At 45.5% G+C, this 20,151-nt stretch overlaps 1 protein-coding gene across 2 annotated transcripts in view; it reads right to left on the bottom strand.

The window, feature by feature from the left end:
• CAMK1D (calcium/calmodulin dependent protein kinase ID) overlaps positions 1 to 20,151 on the bottom strand; it is a 381,871-nt gene that overhangs the window by 217,449 nt on the left and 144,271 nt on the right. For both annotated transcript variants that reach the window (XM_065920998.1, XM_065920997.1), the window contains exon 2: positions 12,901 to 13,032. In XM_065920998.1, coding sequence (XP_065777070.1) covers positions 12,901 to 13,032 — 132 coding nt within the window. The remainder of the gene's footprint in view (positions 1 to 12,900; positions 13,033 to 20,151) is intronic.

Raw genomic sequence — 20,151 nt, 5'->3', positions numbered from 1 at the left:
CTGTGTCAAGCCGATCTGTCTTGGAGGGGCCCTGCCAGGATTAAACACACACACACACACAACAACCAACACACCAGACATCCACAGTGAGGGAATCGGGGCTGGACGTGTGCAAATACAATTCAAACCAACGCCCTCAACTGGAGGGAAGCACCGGTTTTAAAGAAATAGCCTCATTATCCTTTGCTCTGCAACCAAGGAGACTCACTAGAAAGAACATCTAATGTTGAGTGACAACTTCTTTCTGGAGTTTTACTTTTATACCTAGAAAAAATTACATACTAATGTATAACAACTTGACATTGAGGAAAATGCTGTGGCTACTTGAACCGATGGGCTCATCCCACCAGCAGTACGTTTCCTGGGTGGTCAGCTCCTCAGTGGCCTCCACTTCCTCTGGCACCTACCCTGGGGCAACGGCAAAATGACCCACGGCCCTCAAACCCACTCTGATGTCCAGGACCGTGCGTGACAAGCCACCTCTCCGTTTGTTTCTAGAACATTCCAGAAAGCTACAGAGAGAGGGGTCAAACACAGCAAGCAGGCACAGGACCGGAGCCTGGTGCTCAGCGCATCTCCCTTGCCCACGGCCACAGGGGAGGGCGGACAAGGTTTCTCAGACTATGACCCCTTCCCACGTTTCCCTAATCAGTCCACAGTCTGGGGCTGGCTTCCTCCTACTGCGCCTCTGGGGAGTAGTATCGCCAATCTGTTGCCAAGAAGCTGGCACACAGGACCGAGGTCCTCAAACACACCTGAAACGGGAAGGAAACATTCCCAGAGGTTCATCTTTAACCCAGACTCTGAGCTCCTTTGCAGCAAATTCCAGAGAACCAGAGGCAGCTGGGGGCAGGACACCAGAGCAATCACGGCAGCCTGCGGCCTCACTGCATCGGCACCCAGGACGGGGAGGCAGAGGGAACAGCACAGATAATTGAAACCACCAGGGGAATTTCTGGAACCGGATCCCATATCTCACACTGGAACGTGGCCAGGGTAGCAGGGCAGAACCTTCAGTCTCTGTAAACATACCACAGCGCTCTTCAAAATGAGGGAAAACTGACCTTCCTGGAGGTCCAGGGTTAAGACCCTATGCTCCCAGTGCAAGGAGCATGACTGGGGAAGATCCTGCATGTCACATGGGATTTTTTTTTTTTTTTTAATCAAATCCTTGTCTCCTTTATTTTTTTTTTTTTAAATATTATTTTATTAGCTGGAGGCCAATCACTTCACAACATTTCAGTGGGTTTTCTCATACATTGACATGAATCAGCCATATAGTTACACGTATTCCCCATCCCGATCCCCCCTCCCACCTCCCTCTCCACCCGACTCCTCAGGGTCCTCCCAGTGCACCAGGCCCGAGCACTTGACTCATGCATCCCACCTGGGCTGGTGGTCTGTTTCACCATAGATAATATACATGCTGTTCTTTCTAAACATCCCACCCTCACGTTCAGCCGTTAAAAAGAATTCATTTGAATCAGTCACATGGGATTTAAAAAAAAAAAAAAAAGCTACCTTTCTGATGAGTAGGAGTCATTTTCTTGCATCCTCCCTTGGGATGCTCTACAAGAAAACCAGCGTGGCGTGTGGATAGAGTTCCGGAGGAGGAGGCCAGAAAGCATCGCTCTGGCTGCACACTCACATGAGTCTGTTCTGTGACCCTGGGCCACTCGCTTGACCTCTCTGGACCTGTTGTTCCATCTGGACGTCAAGACAACTGGACCAAAATCTCTAAGGTCCTTTTCCAGTTCTAAAGCTCGGTGACTGCCATGTCAGGGGAGGAAGACAGCAAGAGAGACAAACAGTATCTGCTTTCACAGCTTAAGAGAAACAGTAAAGCTGGTGCATTCCTGACAACTCTGCCACTGCGCCGGGCATCAGCACCATGGTACGTTCTCCGCTGGATGAGGGAGCCACCTCCCTGTGGCTGGCAGTGTGTTCTCCGCCAGCAGGGCCTCCGTGGCCTTCAACAAGGAGGCCATACGCATGTGATGTGGCTTTTGGAAAGGCACCTCCTCCCCGTTTCCACTGTCCAGCAAGATATCCCTCATACATGTAATGATATAAACAGCAAACATTCTCTGAGCTCACACAATGTGCCAGACACTATTACACGCACTCTGGATGCATTCGTTCTTTAATCTCCATAACAACAACGTGAGCTAAGTACCAACATTTTCCTGATGATGCATGCACAAAGTTGGAATCGTCTGCCCAAGGTCATTCAGCTTCTAGGGCTTCTCTGGTAGCTTGGTGGTATAGAATCCGCCTGCCAATGCAGGAGACGTGGGTTTGATCCGTGGGTTGGGAAGATCTGATCCCCTGAAGAGGGAACCAGCAACCCACTCCAGTATTCTTGCCTGGGAAATCTCGTGGACAAAGGAGACTGGCAGGCTATGGTTCACGGGGTGGGAAAGACTTGGGCACGACTTAGTGACTAAACAACAACCACCACAGCTTCTAAGTGGGGCAGTCAGGTGAAAACTTGGGCTAATTCTGAGGTCTTCACCAATATTTTATACTGACCTGCTAATGGCAGTGTAAAATAGAAATTTTTTTTTCACCATTAATGAGCACCCCTATGCAGTGGGCTACTGTCAACATCAAGAGTATGTGGCCCTGTTTTAACAACATGGGAACACCAGACAGATCAAATCATGATGGGAAAGACAGATCTGGGTCTGACTTCCTGCTCTATGTACTTATGAGGCCTCTGGAAATTTCTTAAATAGTCCCAGCTCCTCAACTGTAAAATGTGAATAATATCCACTTCAGAGATTTATAGTGAAGATTACATAAAACAAGGCTCCTAAAAGTCCCAGCTAGTTTTTAAATGATGACAAAGTAGAATGTTTTGTTTTTAAGATCTCAAAGGGTAGATACATATGGCTCTAGACTTCAGATCACAAGGTTGGGACAAAAGCTTGAATTCTGATTTTAGAGCTATCAGTCTATTAATTTAATCAATTGACATCTATTACCTTTTTAAATCTATTGCTATTTCTTCCTACTTGTTGGAAGTCATAAGACTTTTTTTGGCTATTTGGCTTGTGAGATCTTAGTTCCCTGACCAGGGATCAAACCCAGGCTCTCAGCAATGAAAGCACGAAGTCCTAATCACTGGACCGTCAGCCAAGTCCCAGGAGTCATAAGACTTCTGATGCCCAAGGGCTGCATCTACAGTGAACAAAGTTGCCAAAGCAGTTTCCTAACAGAAAGGCAAGCTGGGGATCCTAAAAGATGGAGAATATCTCCACAATGTCTCCTCAGCTCCATCTCATCCAAATTACATTTTTTGCACCTCAGTTTCTCCTTCCACAAAATGGGTACAATTTCTGCTCTGAGCTCTCCCACCAACATATTCTGCACTCTTACAAAAGCATGATGAGAGTAGCAATGCCTAACATTTGCATAATCCCTAACACTGGAAGATTTTAATGTTTAAAAAGGCTTCTCTTATGCCTTATGATCTTATTTAGGCATCCAGACAGCAGATTATTGACAGCCTTGAAGGCATATTGACTAAATTAAGCCAAAAAAGTTTTTGCTCTTAAGTGGAAAGATGTAAAAAAAACTAAAATGCATTTAAAATGTGTGTAATGTATATGTAAATGTGTGTATCTACATATATATACCTGTGTCCATATTTATGCACATATACACATATATAAATGTGTACATTTAGCACATCAGCTCTGTAACCTTCAACAAGAATGAAAACACCACATCCACCACTGAACTTGTTTACAAATAAATATCCTTGACTGTTAGGATTCCTCAGTGAGACCTACCTCATGCCTGAATAATGTAGTCAACCTTATTTTTAAAATATGTATAAAAGAAAAATGTAAATAGCTAAAAATGAATATTAAATTCCATTTACCAAATCCCATATATATATATATACATACACACACTGTTTTAGAAATTATTTCTTTCAGTGTATATATAAAAACAGTCACCTAAGACCAGTCACCTTAGACTCTAATCTCAATCTTAGACTGACTTGGCGGACAAAAGTCAGTGACTCAGCTTTCAAATGGTAACTGTTTAAACTACCCAAAGGATAACCTTAGACTTTAAATATGTAAAATAAAGTCTATTCACCAAACTTTATAGAGTTTAAGCTAGATAATGAGTCATAAATAAAGCTTCACTAGAATCATTTATCCAAATAAGCAATGATGCAACTATGTAGAAAATAGAATTGACATAACCTAGAGTTTAACAGAAAAGAAACAGTGAACTTCTGGTGTGTATTTATTTCTTTCTCTGTATTTGCCATCCTGGTTTTATCCCAGGACTCCTTGTACTTAAGTCTTTCAGGTTGCCAAGGATCCTCCAATATAAGCTTTTCTGATTTTTTTGAAATATCAGACAAGATATGTATGTATATATGTGTACATACACACACAGTTATTTTGGAATCATTTAAATGAAATTTATATGAATCACTAGCTAAGTAAGTTGACTGAAAAAGAGAGAAAACACTTTCCAAGATAATAATAATTTAGAGGAATTTAAACCACCAACTAATCCACACAAGGGTTGAACTACCCAAGCACATAGTCAGATTAGATGACAGGGAGACAGGACACGGAAATAAGCATGCAAATAACTAACACTGTTTTTAAAAGTGTGATAAAACACAATGTTTCTTCAAATACCTTAAATATCTACAGAGTCATATATATAGTATAAAAGGTGGCAGGAACAGCCAGACTAGATTAAGTCAACTCTGTTGCTATAGAAGAATCATCTTCCCCTCAAACCTGGCTTGTCTTCTAGAAGGCTCCCCACCCCCACTGGCTGATGGAAAGCCCATGGAAGTCAGCAGAGGTTTCTTCCCTGCTTTCGTCTCTACTGAGTTAGCACTTGCACCCAGCGTTTATAACCCTCATTATCACCTGAATCCCCTCGATGCTCCCCACCTTGCCTTTAGTTCTGGGCTGGACTCTGGAAATCCATGGTCTCAGGAAGAGGACCTCACAGGCACAGTTGGGGGGACAGAGGTAAGCCTGGTGCCGTGGGGTCTCAGAGGGAAGGGCCCACCAGGGAGGGACAATCAGGGGGAACCCTGAAGAAGAGGATATCTCAAACTGAGGCTCAGCTCACTGAAGCAGAAAGGAAAGAGGAGAGGCAGGGGTCTGAATCATCTGTGTAGGAGTCACCTGTGCCTTTTGGAGGCATGAAGTTGAACTTGGCGGGCGGGGAGGTGAAAGCTGCTGATGGCAAAGTGGAGGGGAGGGTGCTGTTTACCAAGAAGTCTGGATCCCATCAAGCAAGTGACTTCACAGAATTAAGGTGGAGAGGGTCAACAGCAGATGTGCAATTAAAATCTCAAGTGCATAGAACTGGAAGGAGGCTTGAAGAAAGAGTCTGTCTGATCATGAGAGCCACACTTCACATGGTACTTGGGAAGCAGAAAACGCACGCAGGGAGACACTCCGGAGGTTCATGGTCCCTGGAAAGATAAACCACCGTTCCTGGCCAGACTAGTCTGAATATCCCTGTTGCAGCAAGGAACACCACCAATTCTAGTCTCCTCCTATTCACAGCAGTACCCAAGAAATTGATAGAACTCATAAAAATTCACTGATCCTGGATCGCACATTAAATTTTTTAAATGTTCCTGGACTATCTGCTATGGACAAAAAGCACCATGGGAAAGCCACTGGGAAGCATCACATGTATCCTCTTTTGGCTGTATAGTCACGTTGGCACGAGGTCAATTTTATTTCTTATACACATGCCCACTGTTAGGATGAAATAAATGATGGCCAGCAAATAGTGGTCTGGACAAAGCTGAGTTTACAGTCAGATCCATGGGGCTGGAAGAAATGCAGAAGCGAAATACAGAGTTAAAGAGGAGAAAGTTCACCAAACTCGGCAAGATTCCAAGGTCGGGTCTCCAGTAGGGCCGATGGAGTAGTGTTGGCTCTGGTGTATGTTTGATGCTTTCACCAAGCCTTGAGTGAACAGGTCCAAGATGGGCTGTGTCAACTTTCCAACGGGACTAGAGTCCTGCAGCTGATACACCTGCCTGCGCACACTCCAAGCTTGATAAGACTGTGACTTTAATCACAGACGCATGGAATGAAAATAATCACCACCAAATAACCTAACCACATCCCTCAACCTGTTTTGCTGGAATTGCATAGTTTTTCCCAAATTAACAGAACTTTCAGCAGAAGTTTTTCAGGGTAGCAAAGTGTTCCAGGATCATAATAGAGAGAGCGAGCCACCTCCTTACTTGTTATCGCATGGCCTCCAGACATTCCTTTTCACACTTCCTGCCTGTGTCCTTAATTCTGAGAGTATGTTTCCACAGGAAAGGTCTCTCTGTGCTGGAACACCATCTTCTAGGCAGATTAGATCCTTAAAAAGTTGTATTGGTGCCTGAGAAACTCAAGTATCAGCTTTACCAGCTTGGCCATTTTCAGTCATTGGAGAAGTGGTTTTGTTCGCTCTGAATCGATGAATTTCTATTGAAGTGTCTGTTTCTCTGACACACACAATAAACTGGCACTTGGCAGTGATTTAAAGAAGCAAACGGGCCAGCTTGCCATCAGAACAAAGCTGCAGGAGCAGAAGCAAGCCAGATTTAAATGAGTTAATTTACAGAAAAGCCGTTCTCTGAAGGCTAATACTTAATTCAAAACCAGCTGTCCTCTCCTTTGGGGGCTCAAGCTGCCTGCCTTGCCTCTAGTTAGTCTGTGCCGAGAGAAACATGTCTAGTCCAAGACAGCCAGGGAAGGAAGCTCCTGTAAGGAATGCCCAGGTCTCCAGAGCCTGGCTGTGGTGCTGACTCCTGCTCTCCCAAGAAGACAGCCTCACTGCCCTGCCTGCGATCCATCCTTGACCTTGGCCACAGCAGATGCTGGGCTTTGGTGTCTGCTGCCTTCAGCAGCCCTGATTCCCTTCAAATGGCGGGCTTGCCACTGAGAGTCCTGCTGACTTGACCAAGCCTTATGCCAGTCTCTCCAGTCTGGGAATGGCCATTACTGCCCCTACAACCCAGCCACCCTCAAAGAGCCAGGTTCTCACTCCTGAACCCAGCTAGTGGCTGGTGCCTGCTTCCCACTGAGGGGGATAACAGGGTCAAGTCAATTCTCCCTCTAAGTATGAACTCCAGCTCTTCAAGAGGAACCACAGTTGAGTTTGCTCCACTAAACAAGCCCTCTCACCTAAAGGAAGCATCATCTGGTGTGTGTGTGTGCACACATATATGCATGTTTACACCTGGTGTGTGTGTGTGTATGCGCACATATATGCATGTTTACATCTGCTGTGTATGTATGTGCACATATACGCAAGCTTATGTCTGGTGTGTGTGTGCATGTGCACATATACTCACGTTTACACATTTTTCCATACTGCTGGGCACATGAAGAACATCTTCATCCCCCTGGGAGGTGAGACCATGAGGCCAAGGCCCTAGAGCAGCTCTTCTCAACACTGACTTGGCTGCATTTAAGAGTCCTGGGATGGAGATGGGGTGCTTTTTAAAATTTCCCAGTAGCTACCATAACCTCCAAATCTATCTCAATTGGTCAGACTGGAGCCTGGGCCTCAGGATGTTTGCAAAAGATTCCTGGGTGATTTTAAAGTGCCCCCAGGGTTGAAAAACACTGATTTAGAGGGAAAAAGGCAGAGACCCTGAGCTGAGACTCCCCAGTGTATCCAAGATGAAGCACTTGCAGTTTAAAACCAGTTCCTACACAGGTGAGAATTCTCCCCCAGGAAAGATCATCTCTGCAGCCAATAAAGTAACCATTAGAACAGCATGGAATCCTGGGGCCATGTTTCATAAGTATAGTGACTCTTTAGCCAGTCCGAGCCTTGGTAATCCAACTATTAGGAAAAGGGTTACTCTGAAGACATTGGTTTTGCTTCTCTTATCTCCTATATTCCATCTTCATGCATTCCCTTCATCCGTCATTTCAGTGCAGGCTGTCTGTATATTTGCCTTTCTACTTTTCCAAAAAAGCTTTATGTGTTGCCTTGAAATTAGATTTGAGCACTGCCTGCCCTCTAAGTAAAGAATACCACAGAAACGATAAGCTCCATAATCCAGCGGTAACACTGACATTGTGATATTCCATAATGCAGAGAACACGCCCTTCACAGGACCTGAGCTAACCGTTCCTCCAGGGAAGGCTGGTGCTGAGCCATACAGACCCTGCCCGCTGCCAGTCAGACAGAAGCCCTCGATGTTACATAGCAACTGCCTACCATGAAGCCTGCCTCTTTTTATTCCCTCTGAGCTTGGTTTAATATCCACTTTTCAAGTAGGAGATTCATTTTGGAACTATTTTCAGGGCAAGAATAGAGACATCCGTAAGGATATATTAGCTACATTACTTTAATCCAATGAAAAACATAAATCTCTCACCCTGCAATAAACTCAGCACAGAGGAGGGCAAGCAGGCTCCCAGATGGGCCTCCTTAGATGAAAAATAGCCTGAAAATATACCAACGACCAGGGTATAAGACAGAATTTGGAATAATGCAGGCCTCTTTGGGATCCTGTCTTCAAGGATTTAGTTACAGAGGACCAAAGAATTTTTTAACACGTGGTTTCAGACAAATTTAACATCCAGCAAGCCCAGGTCACGACTGGGCTTCAGACCTCCTCTATCAACCCACCACTCCCAAGACCAGCGTGTCTGAATCAGAACTCACCACCTCCCTCCTGCTCCTGAATTTCTGATCTCAGTTAATGAGGTCGTTACCCACCCAGCTATCCAATCGGAAACCTGGCTGTTATCCTAGACTCAGTTCTTCCCTCAACTGTCTCCCCATTCCTCCTGAATCTCTAAGTCCTGGAGATTCCATTTTGCCTCTTGCATCCCAGCCCATAGATCCTATTTTAATGCACGGCCTCCTCAGTGCCTCCAATGGCCGCCTAACTGCTCCCCCGTGTAGTGGATCTTGCCCCACCAATCTATCCTTCTTCGTTCTGCGACAATAATCTTTACAAAACAATCCTGATCACGTTGCTCCTTCCATTAAAACACTTCAAGCTCTCCTCTGTCTGCAGGATAAAGTGGGGGTATACAGCATCCCATGATCCAACCTCCCCAACCTCAGGGCCCTCACATCTCACCTGGAACCCTCCACCTGGTCCATTGGGCTCCGTGGAGTTTCCAGCACACCAGCTTGCCTCCCATCTCCTTTCCTCTGTTTACCCCACCCCCTCCTGATTGGAATATTCCTCTGCCCTTCTTCCCTTAGCAAAATGTACTCACTGTCGAGACGCACCTCCTCCAGGAAGCCTTCTCTCACACCCAACCCCAAAGGGAGAAATGGGAAGCCCTACTCTTAAACCCCTGGTAAGACCTCTCATACAGTATCTATAGTGTCATTGCACTTATCTAGCTCCTGGAAGACAAGGATTGTACCTTGTTTTTTCAATCTCAGCACATAGCAGTGCCAACTGAGTCACAGGAATCTAATAAACATCAGTGAAATGAATGAATGTTTCAATGGTGGCTCTTGACAGTAGTTCCAAAACTATCTTTTCTACAACTAATATATTATACTTTGCTATCGACTGCTTATGACATGGGACAGACTCTTATTCTACTTGTAAATCATTCACAGGGACCAAAACCCATATAGGAGATATAGCCCCTTTTATCCCCTGAGAAATCACTGGTTTTCCATTCCTGAAAGAAGGGTCATACTTCAAGGCACCCCAATAGCAGAGACTGAGAACTATCAAAATAAGTGACTCCCAATCCCTGGTCCTCCCTTGCTTTGAACTGCCCTCTTGCTGGAAGTGTGTATCATTTGAGGGAGGCACAGGATGGAGGCACTACTTATGGCAGACAGACCAAGACAGGAGTCAAGACTGGTTTATGAAGTTTACATCTGCTGACCTTGCCCATGTAGACAGAAAATATCACCAAAAATAAAAACTGATCTCCTTGGTTTTGTGGCTTCTAAGTTCATGAGGGAGACACCCAAAAATACAGGCACCATCGTTGATTCAGCAATAGGCAGCCCTGGGTCCCAAGGTAGAACCTCTGGAAAGCTCTGAGCCCACCCAGATTTCCATCTAAAATGTCAAATATCTGCAACGTGGCTGAACTTAATATGCAGTCAAACCCCTCTTCTCCGGGTACTGATTTCACATTGGAAAATGGGCAATTTAAATAAATGTTTCATTAACATAGTGTTTTCCTGCTTGATGCTAATGTACATTGAGAAATTTGTTTTCCCAAATTCTTTGCTGCAGAATTATTTCATGCAGTCCTCACAGGACAACGTGAAACTCTTCAGGTCCCTAAGAGACCAAACAAATAAGAGAACATGCTTGTAATACAAAGTCCTATCGAGACCCATTTGTTCCAGAACACACATCACATATGCTGCAAGGACAGGAAGATCCCGACCACCTCGGTGGCGCTGGGCTTGTACCGATGGCAACAAAGCATCGTTCAGTGGGCACGGTTGGTTCCCAAGACACAGAAGTGGGAGAGTTTACTCAGGCAAGCCCAGACAGTGTGATACTTTGTTTTGAGACCCAGTAAGGCTTGTTCCCTTTCTGTTTCACTTATCTGTACAGGGATTCTTGCTCTGTGCTGATTTCAAATCCCCAAAATTTCAAGGATATTTCTAGCATCTTTTGCTAATAGGAGAGCTTAAAAACTTCATAGCACAATGCTCGGATACACTCCACTCACACAAAAGCAGGTCTCATATAAAAGTTTGTTCCCTCAAACCTTGGGAGACATGGGGGGAATGGCTCGACCATGAAAATGAGGGGAGAGGCCTGGACACCATGCTAATGGGAGACCATCTTTTGGGAGGATCCAACCACATCAGAACGGTTCTCTGCACCTTTGAGCTGGAGGTATTACTCTGACTTAGTTCTGAGATGCTGGGATAGGGCGTCCCAGGTAGCACTAGTGGCAAAGAACCCACTTGCCAAGCAGGAGACATAAGAGACCTGGGTTCAATCCCTGGGTCAGGAAGGTCCTCTAAAAGGGAAAGGCAACCCAATGCAGTATTCTTGCCTGGAGAATCCCATGGACAGAGAAGTCTGGCAGGCTACAATCCATGGGGTCACAAAGAGTTGGATATGACTGAAGCAACTTAGCACGCACGTAAGAAATAAACATTTGGTCACTGAGTTGACCAAAATATATTTCTCAAATATACATCTGGTCTTGTCCACAGGTCCCAACTTCCATCTCACAAAACTCTTGGAATTTCCTAAGTGTTGAGAGACAAAGGTGTCTTTGTTATGTGGACGAGGTGACTTTCAGAAGCACCAGGCTGGAGGCTATGTGTGTGTGTTAGTCACTTAGTCCTGTCTGACTCTTTGCGACCCCATGGACTGTAGCCAGCAAGGCTTCTCTGTCCATGGAATTCTCCAGGAGTGTGTTGTCTTTCCTTTCTCCAGGGGATCTTCCAAACCCAGGAATCAAACCTGGGTCTCCCAGATTGCAGACAGAATCTTTACCATCTGAGCCACCAGGGAAGCCCAGGCTGGAGGTGAGCTGCCAGGAGAACCAATCATGTGACTAGAGGGTTGGGGCTTTCATTCCATCCCCCAGATTTCCAGGGAGAGGAGAGGGGCTGGAGGTTGAATCAGTCACCAATGGCCGATGATTTTATCAATCACAACTATATAATGAAGCCTCCATAAAAGTCCTAAAGGACAAGTTTTTGTCCCTTTTTGGAGAGCTTGAGAGCTTCCACACGGGGGAACTAGAATGCTTCTGTGTTCCACGCTGGCCTCACGCTTCAGGAGGAAAGAAGTCTCTTTGTTCGGGACCCTGCCGTGTGTATCTCTTCATCTGGTTCTTGGTTCACATCCTTTAAGATCCTTTCATAATAATTTGACTGTTTAGTGAGTAAACGGGTTTTCCTGAGTTCTGCGAGCCATTCTAGCAAACTGATCAATGCCCAGGAGGGGGTCATGGGAGCCTCTGATTTAGAGCCAGTCAGTCAGAAGTATAGGCAACACGCAAGCTTGAGACAGCAGCCTGACGGGGGGTGGTCTTGTGGGACTGAGCCCTTCACCTGCGGGATCGGACTCTGTCTCCAGGTGGACAGCATCAGGATTGAGTGGAATTCTTGGACACCTGCTGGCAACTGAGAGCCGCTTGCTGGTGAGGGAAAACCCATGCACACTGGAACTGGGTCCAGGAACCCCATCCAGGTTCTATTACATGGGGAGCAAAACCAAAGTCAGTGAAGAGGTAAAGCAGGTAACCAGTGAGCTCGGGAACTTGCTGGGTGCCAGGTGCCAGGTGAGTGGCAAGAGCGAGGGGCCCACCAAAGACTGTGGAAATCACACTGGTGGGGCTGACTTCCCAGGCTGTGCCACATCTGAGCTGCAAGGCGATGGACAAGTGACTTTCATCTCTAACCCTCCTTCTTATAAAATGAAGCAACAACAACAAGAAACCAATAATAGTACTGGGCACAGTGGCAGAGGCAGCCACCCTTTCACTGAGCACTTACTCTGTAGCAAGTGCTGCACAGATACTCACTTAATCCTGACAACGCCTGGGGGATGTTATTAACTCCAGTTATGGAGCAGGTGTAGAGTTCAGAAACAGCCCAAGGTCACCTAGCTGGAGGGAGTGGCGGGGTCTCAGTTCAAAGCCAAGTCCATCTGACTGCCCTGTTCTTTGGAAAGAATAATGACCTCAAATGACTGCCACGAACATTAGGAGATGAAATACAATATGGAAAGTGCTCTGGACGCCCCATATAAACAGCAGTCAGGGTTAAAAAGCCCACTCCTCGCTGCAGGCCAGCATCCCGGTCGCCCTCTCTATCCACTGTAGCCTCCTCCTTCCCTTGCATGAAAAACCCTATCATCTGAGCATGACCCCCAGTGAGGGGGTGGGGAGGCTGTCCTCCTGCACTCACTTTCTCAGGACGGCGATCTCATTCTCAATGCTGCTTTCTTTGCCCTTCAGCGCCTTCTTGGGGATACACTTGACCGCAAAGAGTTTTCCAGTTGCCTTCTCTTCAGCTAAGACCACTTCTGAAAATGCCCCACTGTGAACAAAGAGGGAGAAAAAAAATCAGATTAGGTTCAGGAGATCTGGTGACTCCGGAGACAGCTCCTCTGATCCCACTACCAAAATCAAGAGTAATAGCAACAATAAGAAGGATCCCTGGTGATTTTTTTAATCCAACCACACTCCTAACCAAACGTCTTTATGCAAAGAGTAGACAGAGGCAAGGGTGACCGCTTGCAAAGGGACACGGGGATGTCCACGTGGGTGTGGCCACCTCCCCCGTCACCTGCCACTCTGAGAACAGCCAAGCAGTGATAACTCAGAAGCCACAGAAATGCTTCAGGAAGGTTCCTGCAGAAAAGACTGCACCCATCTGAAGCCATCACCACCCCCAACCCCAAGCAGACAAGAGGGTAACATTCAAATGTCTCGATTCCTCCCAGACCCTTTCAGTCCCAAGAGAATTTCAGAGCACTTCGCAAACCTGAAATTAATTCTCACAGATAGGTAAAAGTGTAATTAATGTGTACAACATGTGATATTGACACGGGTTAATTAATTGGTAGGGCTGGGCATGGCTCCAGTGAGCAGCTTATTACTTTTTTAAGTCAAACAAACAAAAACAAACATGATGCCCTGAGTCAGGGAGACTTTCCTGCCTGAAAAAATAAATCTTCCTCTGTGAGGTCAGAGCCCCAAACTGAAAATGTAACCAGAGCATTCAGGTCCAGAGATTACACATCCCCCGAGAGGTGGTCCAGGAGCCCCAGAGGCAGGCTTGTCCGTCCACCTGCCACCTTCTCTATCTCCAGCAGAAAACCTCGGGTGCCACTCTCGGGAGGAGCCACAGCTTCCCTAATGACTCAAACAAAAACAGACACCTTCGTGGTCTGCTGCAGATCTCAGTAACGTGGGCTTTGAGCAGGCCACAGAAAGTCACTGAGTTATCCTTGGTGCCCAGACTTTCAGGAGCAACTCCTATTTCCTCTGAGGGACACTAAACACAGCTGCTAAACAATTATGATCAGAGACAAACTCTCCGGCCACTAGAAGGACCAATGTCATCCCAACACTGGTGCCTTGGGGCCTTTGTCCTTCAGGCAACATCAAAGAGATGCCTAAGCAATGGATGAATGGATAAAGAAGATGGGGTACATATACACAACGCAGCACTACTCAGCCATAAAAGAGAACAAAATAATGCCATTTGCAGCAACATAGATGGACCTAAAGATCATAATACTGAGTGAAGTAAGTCAGACAGAGAAAGACTCACATCATGTGATATTGCTTAGTGTGAAATCTGAAAAAAAAATGCACAAATGAACCTATTTACAAAATAGAAATAGAGTCATAGATGCAGATAACTTACAGTTACCAAGGGGGGAAATGGGGGGCATGGGAAAAACTGGGAGATTGGGATTGACACATATACACTACTATATATAAAACAGACAATAAAGACCTCCTGCATAACACAGGAAACTCTACTCAATACTCTGTAATGGCCTATATGGGCAAAGAATCCAAAAAAGAGTGAATACCTGTACATGCATAACTGATTCACTCTGCTGTATACCCGAAATTAACACAACGTTGAAAATCAACTAAACTCCAATAAAAATTAATTAAAGAAAAAACACCAGATGCCTAAGCAAGAGCGGACTTTTCTCTCTCCATCCTGTGCCACCAGACAGGGAGAGGCATCTGTCCTGGAGCAAAGACAGACTTTAAATCCTTTCTAGTGGGAGGAATTCACCACTCAGTGCAATTAACTGTGAATCTTCGGGGCAAGTGTTCCTCCTGAACCCCAACTCTTGAGAGAGGAATCTGTCTTCAAGGCCTGCATCTAATTTAGAAAGCCAAGAGACAGAAGACAGGCAGTCCACAAAAGAACCAAATGGAATATGTCAGAGTAAAGATCACGGGCCAAGTCACAGTCTCCCCCCACCCCCCCGCCATGCCTCATACACAGACACCTTCTCGGCTCACCCAGAACAGCAATTATGAAACGGAAATACATAAAACCCAGGGCAGATTTATCAGGGTGATATATGGTATTAGACATTCCCAGTGGCATTTGGTCACTGCCAATGGCTTTCGCCCAAAAAAGCCAATTCATAACAACTTGAGGGAATCCTCCACCCAGCAGCTGCTCTTCCTGCTCATGTGTGTATGGGGATGAACTGAGGTGAATTCCCCTCCCAGTGAGGGCTCCTAGGGGGAAGGAATGTGAAGGGTTATGGACTCGCTCCCGGGGGAAGAGGGGATGGGAGGAACTGGGATTGACACACATATGCTACTGACACTATATATAAAGTAGACAACCAAGGGCAACCCACGGTACAGCAGAGGGAGCGCTTCTCGGAGCTCTCTGGTGGCCTAAGCGGGAAGGAAATCCAAACAGAGGGGATGTATGTACACATACGTGTGCTAAGTCACTTCAGGCACGTCCGACTCTTTGCAACCCCATGGACTGTAGCCTGCCAGGCTCCTCTGTCCACGGAATTCTCCAGGAAAGAACACTGAAGTGGGTCGCCATGCCCTCCTCCAGGGGATCCTCCCGACCCAGGGATGGAACCCGTGTCTCTTACGTCTCCTGCACTGGCAGGCGGGTTCTTCACCACTAGCGCTGCCTGGGAAGCCCATGTATATGTATAGCCGTACGGCAGGAACTAACACAGCATTGTAAAGGAACGATACTCTAATAAGAATTAATTCTTAAAAAATGGTTACACTGGAAAAATTTGAGAAGCCTTTTCACTCATTACCTCTCTAAAGGAGAAAGAAGTTATATGAGTAACTGGAGGCCCTGGATGTTACGTACCACTTGACATTTACAAAGCGCTTCGACCCATATCAATGAATCCAATTCACACGGCAACCCAAGAAGCGCGCAGGAAGTTCCTGCCGTCTGTTTTGCAGAGGAAGATACTGAGGCCCAGGCCATAAGGGTCAGAAAAGAAAACGCAGGTTTCCTAACCTTTCCCAGGGCCTTTTCAAGACACTCTGCTGGGCTGCTAGCAGGGAGCCTGCCCCACAAGAGGGGCGGGTGACAGAAAGGGAGGGTCAGACACTGCCTTTCGGTGAGCTGTCCTCCTGTCCTCCCGGCCCGGGGGTGCAAATCCACCTCACTGCCTCGCTGAGCCAAACGATGTGCATCTACCCAGCTTTAAGCTTTCCAAAGACAGAGCTCATAGGTCTTCAGGGGATATAAGATCAGCATAAATTGTTATTGTTCCTACAATAAACATAAATCACTGGAAGATACTTTCCCGTTCCAAGAAAGCTAATTAAAAATATCAGAAGAAGAAACTCATGAACGAAGAGTGGGGGCACTTTCAGTGTAATTACACAACAAAGTCAGGCATGTGTCTGCTTGTGTGTGGTGGGGGGAAGGAGAGGGAGACAGGCAGAGAGAGGAAGGCTGGGAGGAGGCTGGTCATGGGAAGGAAAACAGCAAGAAAAATTATCTGAGAGCCAGAAAGTCTCCAGATAACCCAGGGAGATAAATTCCTAAGAATGCAAGTAGGGACTGACAGTTACCAAGTTATACAAAATAAGGGAGGTCAGAGCAGGTCGCACTCCAGGGCTGTAAGATATAAGGGCTGGGCATTTCATACTGAGCGGGAGAGCCTTTCAGCCAGACTGAGCCACGCTTGAAGCTTGAACTGGGGGTCTGTGTGGCGGCCACTTCTCCCTGGCACCCCCCTGTCCTCCTTCCGTGATCTGACTCTTCCCTTTGTCACCCCTCGACTAGAACCAGGAGGGCTGGCCACTGGGAGGTGGCAGGGGTCTACCAAATGCTATACCCAGGGCTCTCCTGCTGCTCACCCGATCAGTCTCTCATGTGACCTCTGACGGCGGGAGCCTCCTTCCTAAAACTCCCTCCTCCTTAGTTCTACGACAGCTCTCTCCTTCCATCTGTACATCCAGCTTCTCTCATCGCCACCTGTTCCTTCTCGTCTCATCAAATGTCAGCGATCCCCTAAGTCCCATCCTCAGTCCAGTCTTCATCCTATTCTATGCCCTCCCCAGGGAAATCTGGGGATGTTTCCTGTTTCCACACCACCACCCATCTCCTCATGGCCCCCTAACCTTGATCTAAATTGTAACCTCCCTCATCTCATCTCGTGTGCAAATCTCACCTTTCCAGCTGCCTACTAGGGCCCTAGTATCTTCTTCCCCAAACTTCTCTCTCTTATACTCATTCTCATTTCTGTAGATTAAGGAAACCAGCCTAGAACTCAACCTCATTCCTTTCCCACATCCATCACCAAGTAGATCCAGGTTTCCACTAACAAGACTCTCAGATGACCATCTGTCTTTCCATCCCTACACCACTGCTTTGAGTTCCAGTTATTCCACTCAGGACTGACTCTCTCCTGGCTCCTCTGGCCTCAGCAAGCCTACTTCCCACCACTATCTTCTACCTATTCCTGGAATTATTTTTCCAAAGCAAAGATCTGATTATGTGGCTACCCTACTTAAAACACTGAGGCTTCAAGTCTACAAAGGATAAAGTTTAAACTCCTTTGCAAGTTTTCATGGTGTTCAAAGGGCTTCCTGGTGGCTTAGACAGTAAAGAATCTGCCTGCAATGCAGGAGATCTAGGTTTGATCTCTGAGTTGGAAGATCCCCCGGGGAAGGAAATGGCAACCCACTTCAGAATTCTTGCCTGGAGAATTATATGCACAGAGGAGCCTGGCAGGCTATAGTCCATGGGGACACGACTGAGTGACCAATACTTTCACTTCCATGACATTCAAAGCTCTCCCCAATTTGACCCCAACCTGCAAGCTCCTCCACCAGTAGGCCATCCTCCCCAGCAAAAGCGTGCCCCACCATGCACACATCATCTCCACTCAACCACAAAGGTCAGCCGGCATTTCCCAAATACACCCATGCCCTTTCACACCACTTGAGATGGGTTCCAGTCCACCCATCTCCTCTCTTTCTTGAATACCATTCCTTTTTCTTTCGTTTGGCAAAACTCTGTTTATATTTTAAAGGGCCTCATTGATGTATTTCCTTATCTTTGAAGGCTTTCTCAATTGTTTTCCCCTCAGACAGAATGAGGCCCTCAATCTGAGGCTCACACACTTGACTCATACCTCTATTGCCTTATGCACACATGCCATTTGTGGCCTTTTGTGTGTCTGCCTATATGCGAGCAGAACTCCTAAGTTGTTCTCTTCTGTGTCTCCATTCCTAACAATGTTTGGCACTAAGCGATGCCCACGGCAGTTTGATGATCACCATTACCTGAGGTTCTCCTCGGATTCTCCCCTACGCTGCAGATGGACCAAGTACATGATGTTCTTGAATGACCTTCTACTCAGTGTAGGGGAAAATACTGTTCCTTTCCTCCTTTATAATGTAGCCCTCTGAGTTTCTGTGCAAGCCTATGCAGAAAGATACTCAAAGGTTTCTCTCAAAGCATAAAAATTCTTTGCACCTTTCCAGATACATTTTAAACTGTATGCCTATGTACCTGAATGTTTAAATCATATTCTACAGTTGGATAATCCTGAGGTCACTAATTTGTGAATTTATGGCATGATATTTCTCCCCATAAATCATTATCTTGATTATAGAAGTAAAATTCATTAGGAAAATGGAGAGGGCAGATTTTTAGATAGGTAAAGGACTTTAGGAAATGCATAATCATGGGGGAAATAAAAATCCCAGGGACTTGAAAATGGTATTTCTTCAAGTTGTGACAAGGTATTTCTTTGAGTTTCAAAGAAAACTATTCTATTTTTTAAAAACACACCACATTTCCAATTAAATTAAATCTTTATGATGAACTACTGAAAAGGTCAAAGAAAAAAATTCTTCATGAAGTGCTAAATATTTTCATCTCCTGAAGATAAGCTGCACAAATTACAAAAGCTGAATCTTTCCCCCTTTTCTTCCACATTTCAAAGCAAATCACATCATCACCCAGAGGTGCACCTTACTCTGATTATAAGCCAGGCACATAGGAGAAAATAAACAATTTTGAGAGCTGAATTTCCAAGACTCGAGGGAAATGTCGTATTTTCTATATTGACTAAAGAATTCTAAATGACTCCTCTTGCTTCTAACTTCATAAATAATGGCTCTGAAAAAGACTGCTTTGTTTTTGCTTTATCTATTTAGTTGTACGGAGAAGGCAATGGCACCCCACTCCAGTATTCTTGCCTGGAAAATTCCATGGACGGAGGAGCCTGGTGGGCTACAGTCCATGGGTCGCTAAGAGTGGGACACGACTGAGAGACTTCACTTTCACTTTTCACTTTCATGCACTGGAGAAGGAAATGGCGACCCACTCCAGTGTTCTTGCCTGGAGAATCCCAGGGAAGGGGGACCATGGTGGGCTGCCGTCTAGGGGGTCGCACAGAGTCAGACACGACTGAAGTGACTTAGCAGCAGCAGCAGTTAGTTGTAAGAATGGAATCCTGTTGTTGTAATGAGAACTATCCACCCCATAGGCTATCCATGCTATAAAGTTCAGTCAGTGATTGGCACCCAATTCTCTATCAGTGAAATGATTCCCAACTCCCAATTGACTAATGGAAAAGCAAACAAAGAAGTGGATCAGGCTCCAGAAAGTCCTTATATTCTTGAGCTCCCTGGAAAAGCAGCACAAAATCCATGTGCGCCAAAGATACCTTGATTTAAACAGACATTTAAGGGTTTTGTGAACCACAGTTAGACATCGACCTTCCAGGTGTTAAAGAAAACTCCTAGGGCCATTCAGAGCACCTTACCTCCATATGTGCTGCAACATATTGAGACTAGAACTCAGAGCAAAGCCACACCCACAGATTCACTGGATAACACAACTATTCACTACCAATTCTGATCATAAAAAGTAAACACAAGAATCTATAGGGAGGAGGGATAAATTAGGAATATGGGATAACAAATATATACCACTACATATAAAGTAGATAAACAAGGATTTACTGTATAGCACAGGGAACTATATTCAATATCTTGTAATAATCTATAATAGAAAATCTATAATAAAATACATACACACATATATATGGACAACTGAATCACTGTGTTGTATACCTGAAACTAACACAATATTTTAAATCAACTTTTATTTAATTTAATGTAAATTAAATAAATACTTTAATTTTTTAAAAAGAGGATCCCTGGA

The sequence above is a fragment of the Muntiacus reevesi genome, chromosome 2 (assembly GCF_963930625.1).
Source record: "Muntiacus reevesi chromosome 2, mMunRee1.1, whole genome shotgun sequence".
Lineage (NCBI taxonomy): Eukaryota > Metazoa > Chordata > Mammalia > Artiodactyla > Cervidae > Muntiacus > Muntiacus reevesi.
The sequence above is the reverse complement of the archived record's forward strand: the minus strand, read 5'-3'. Positions and strand labels throughout refer to the sequence as shown.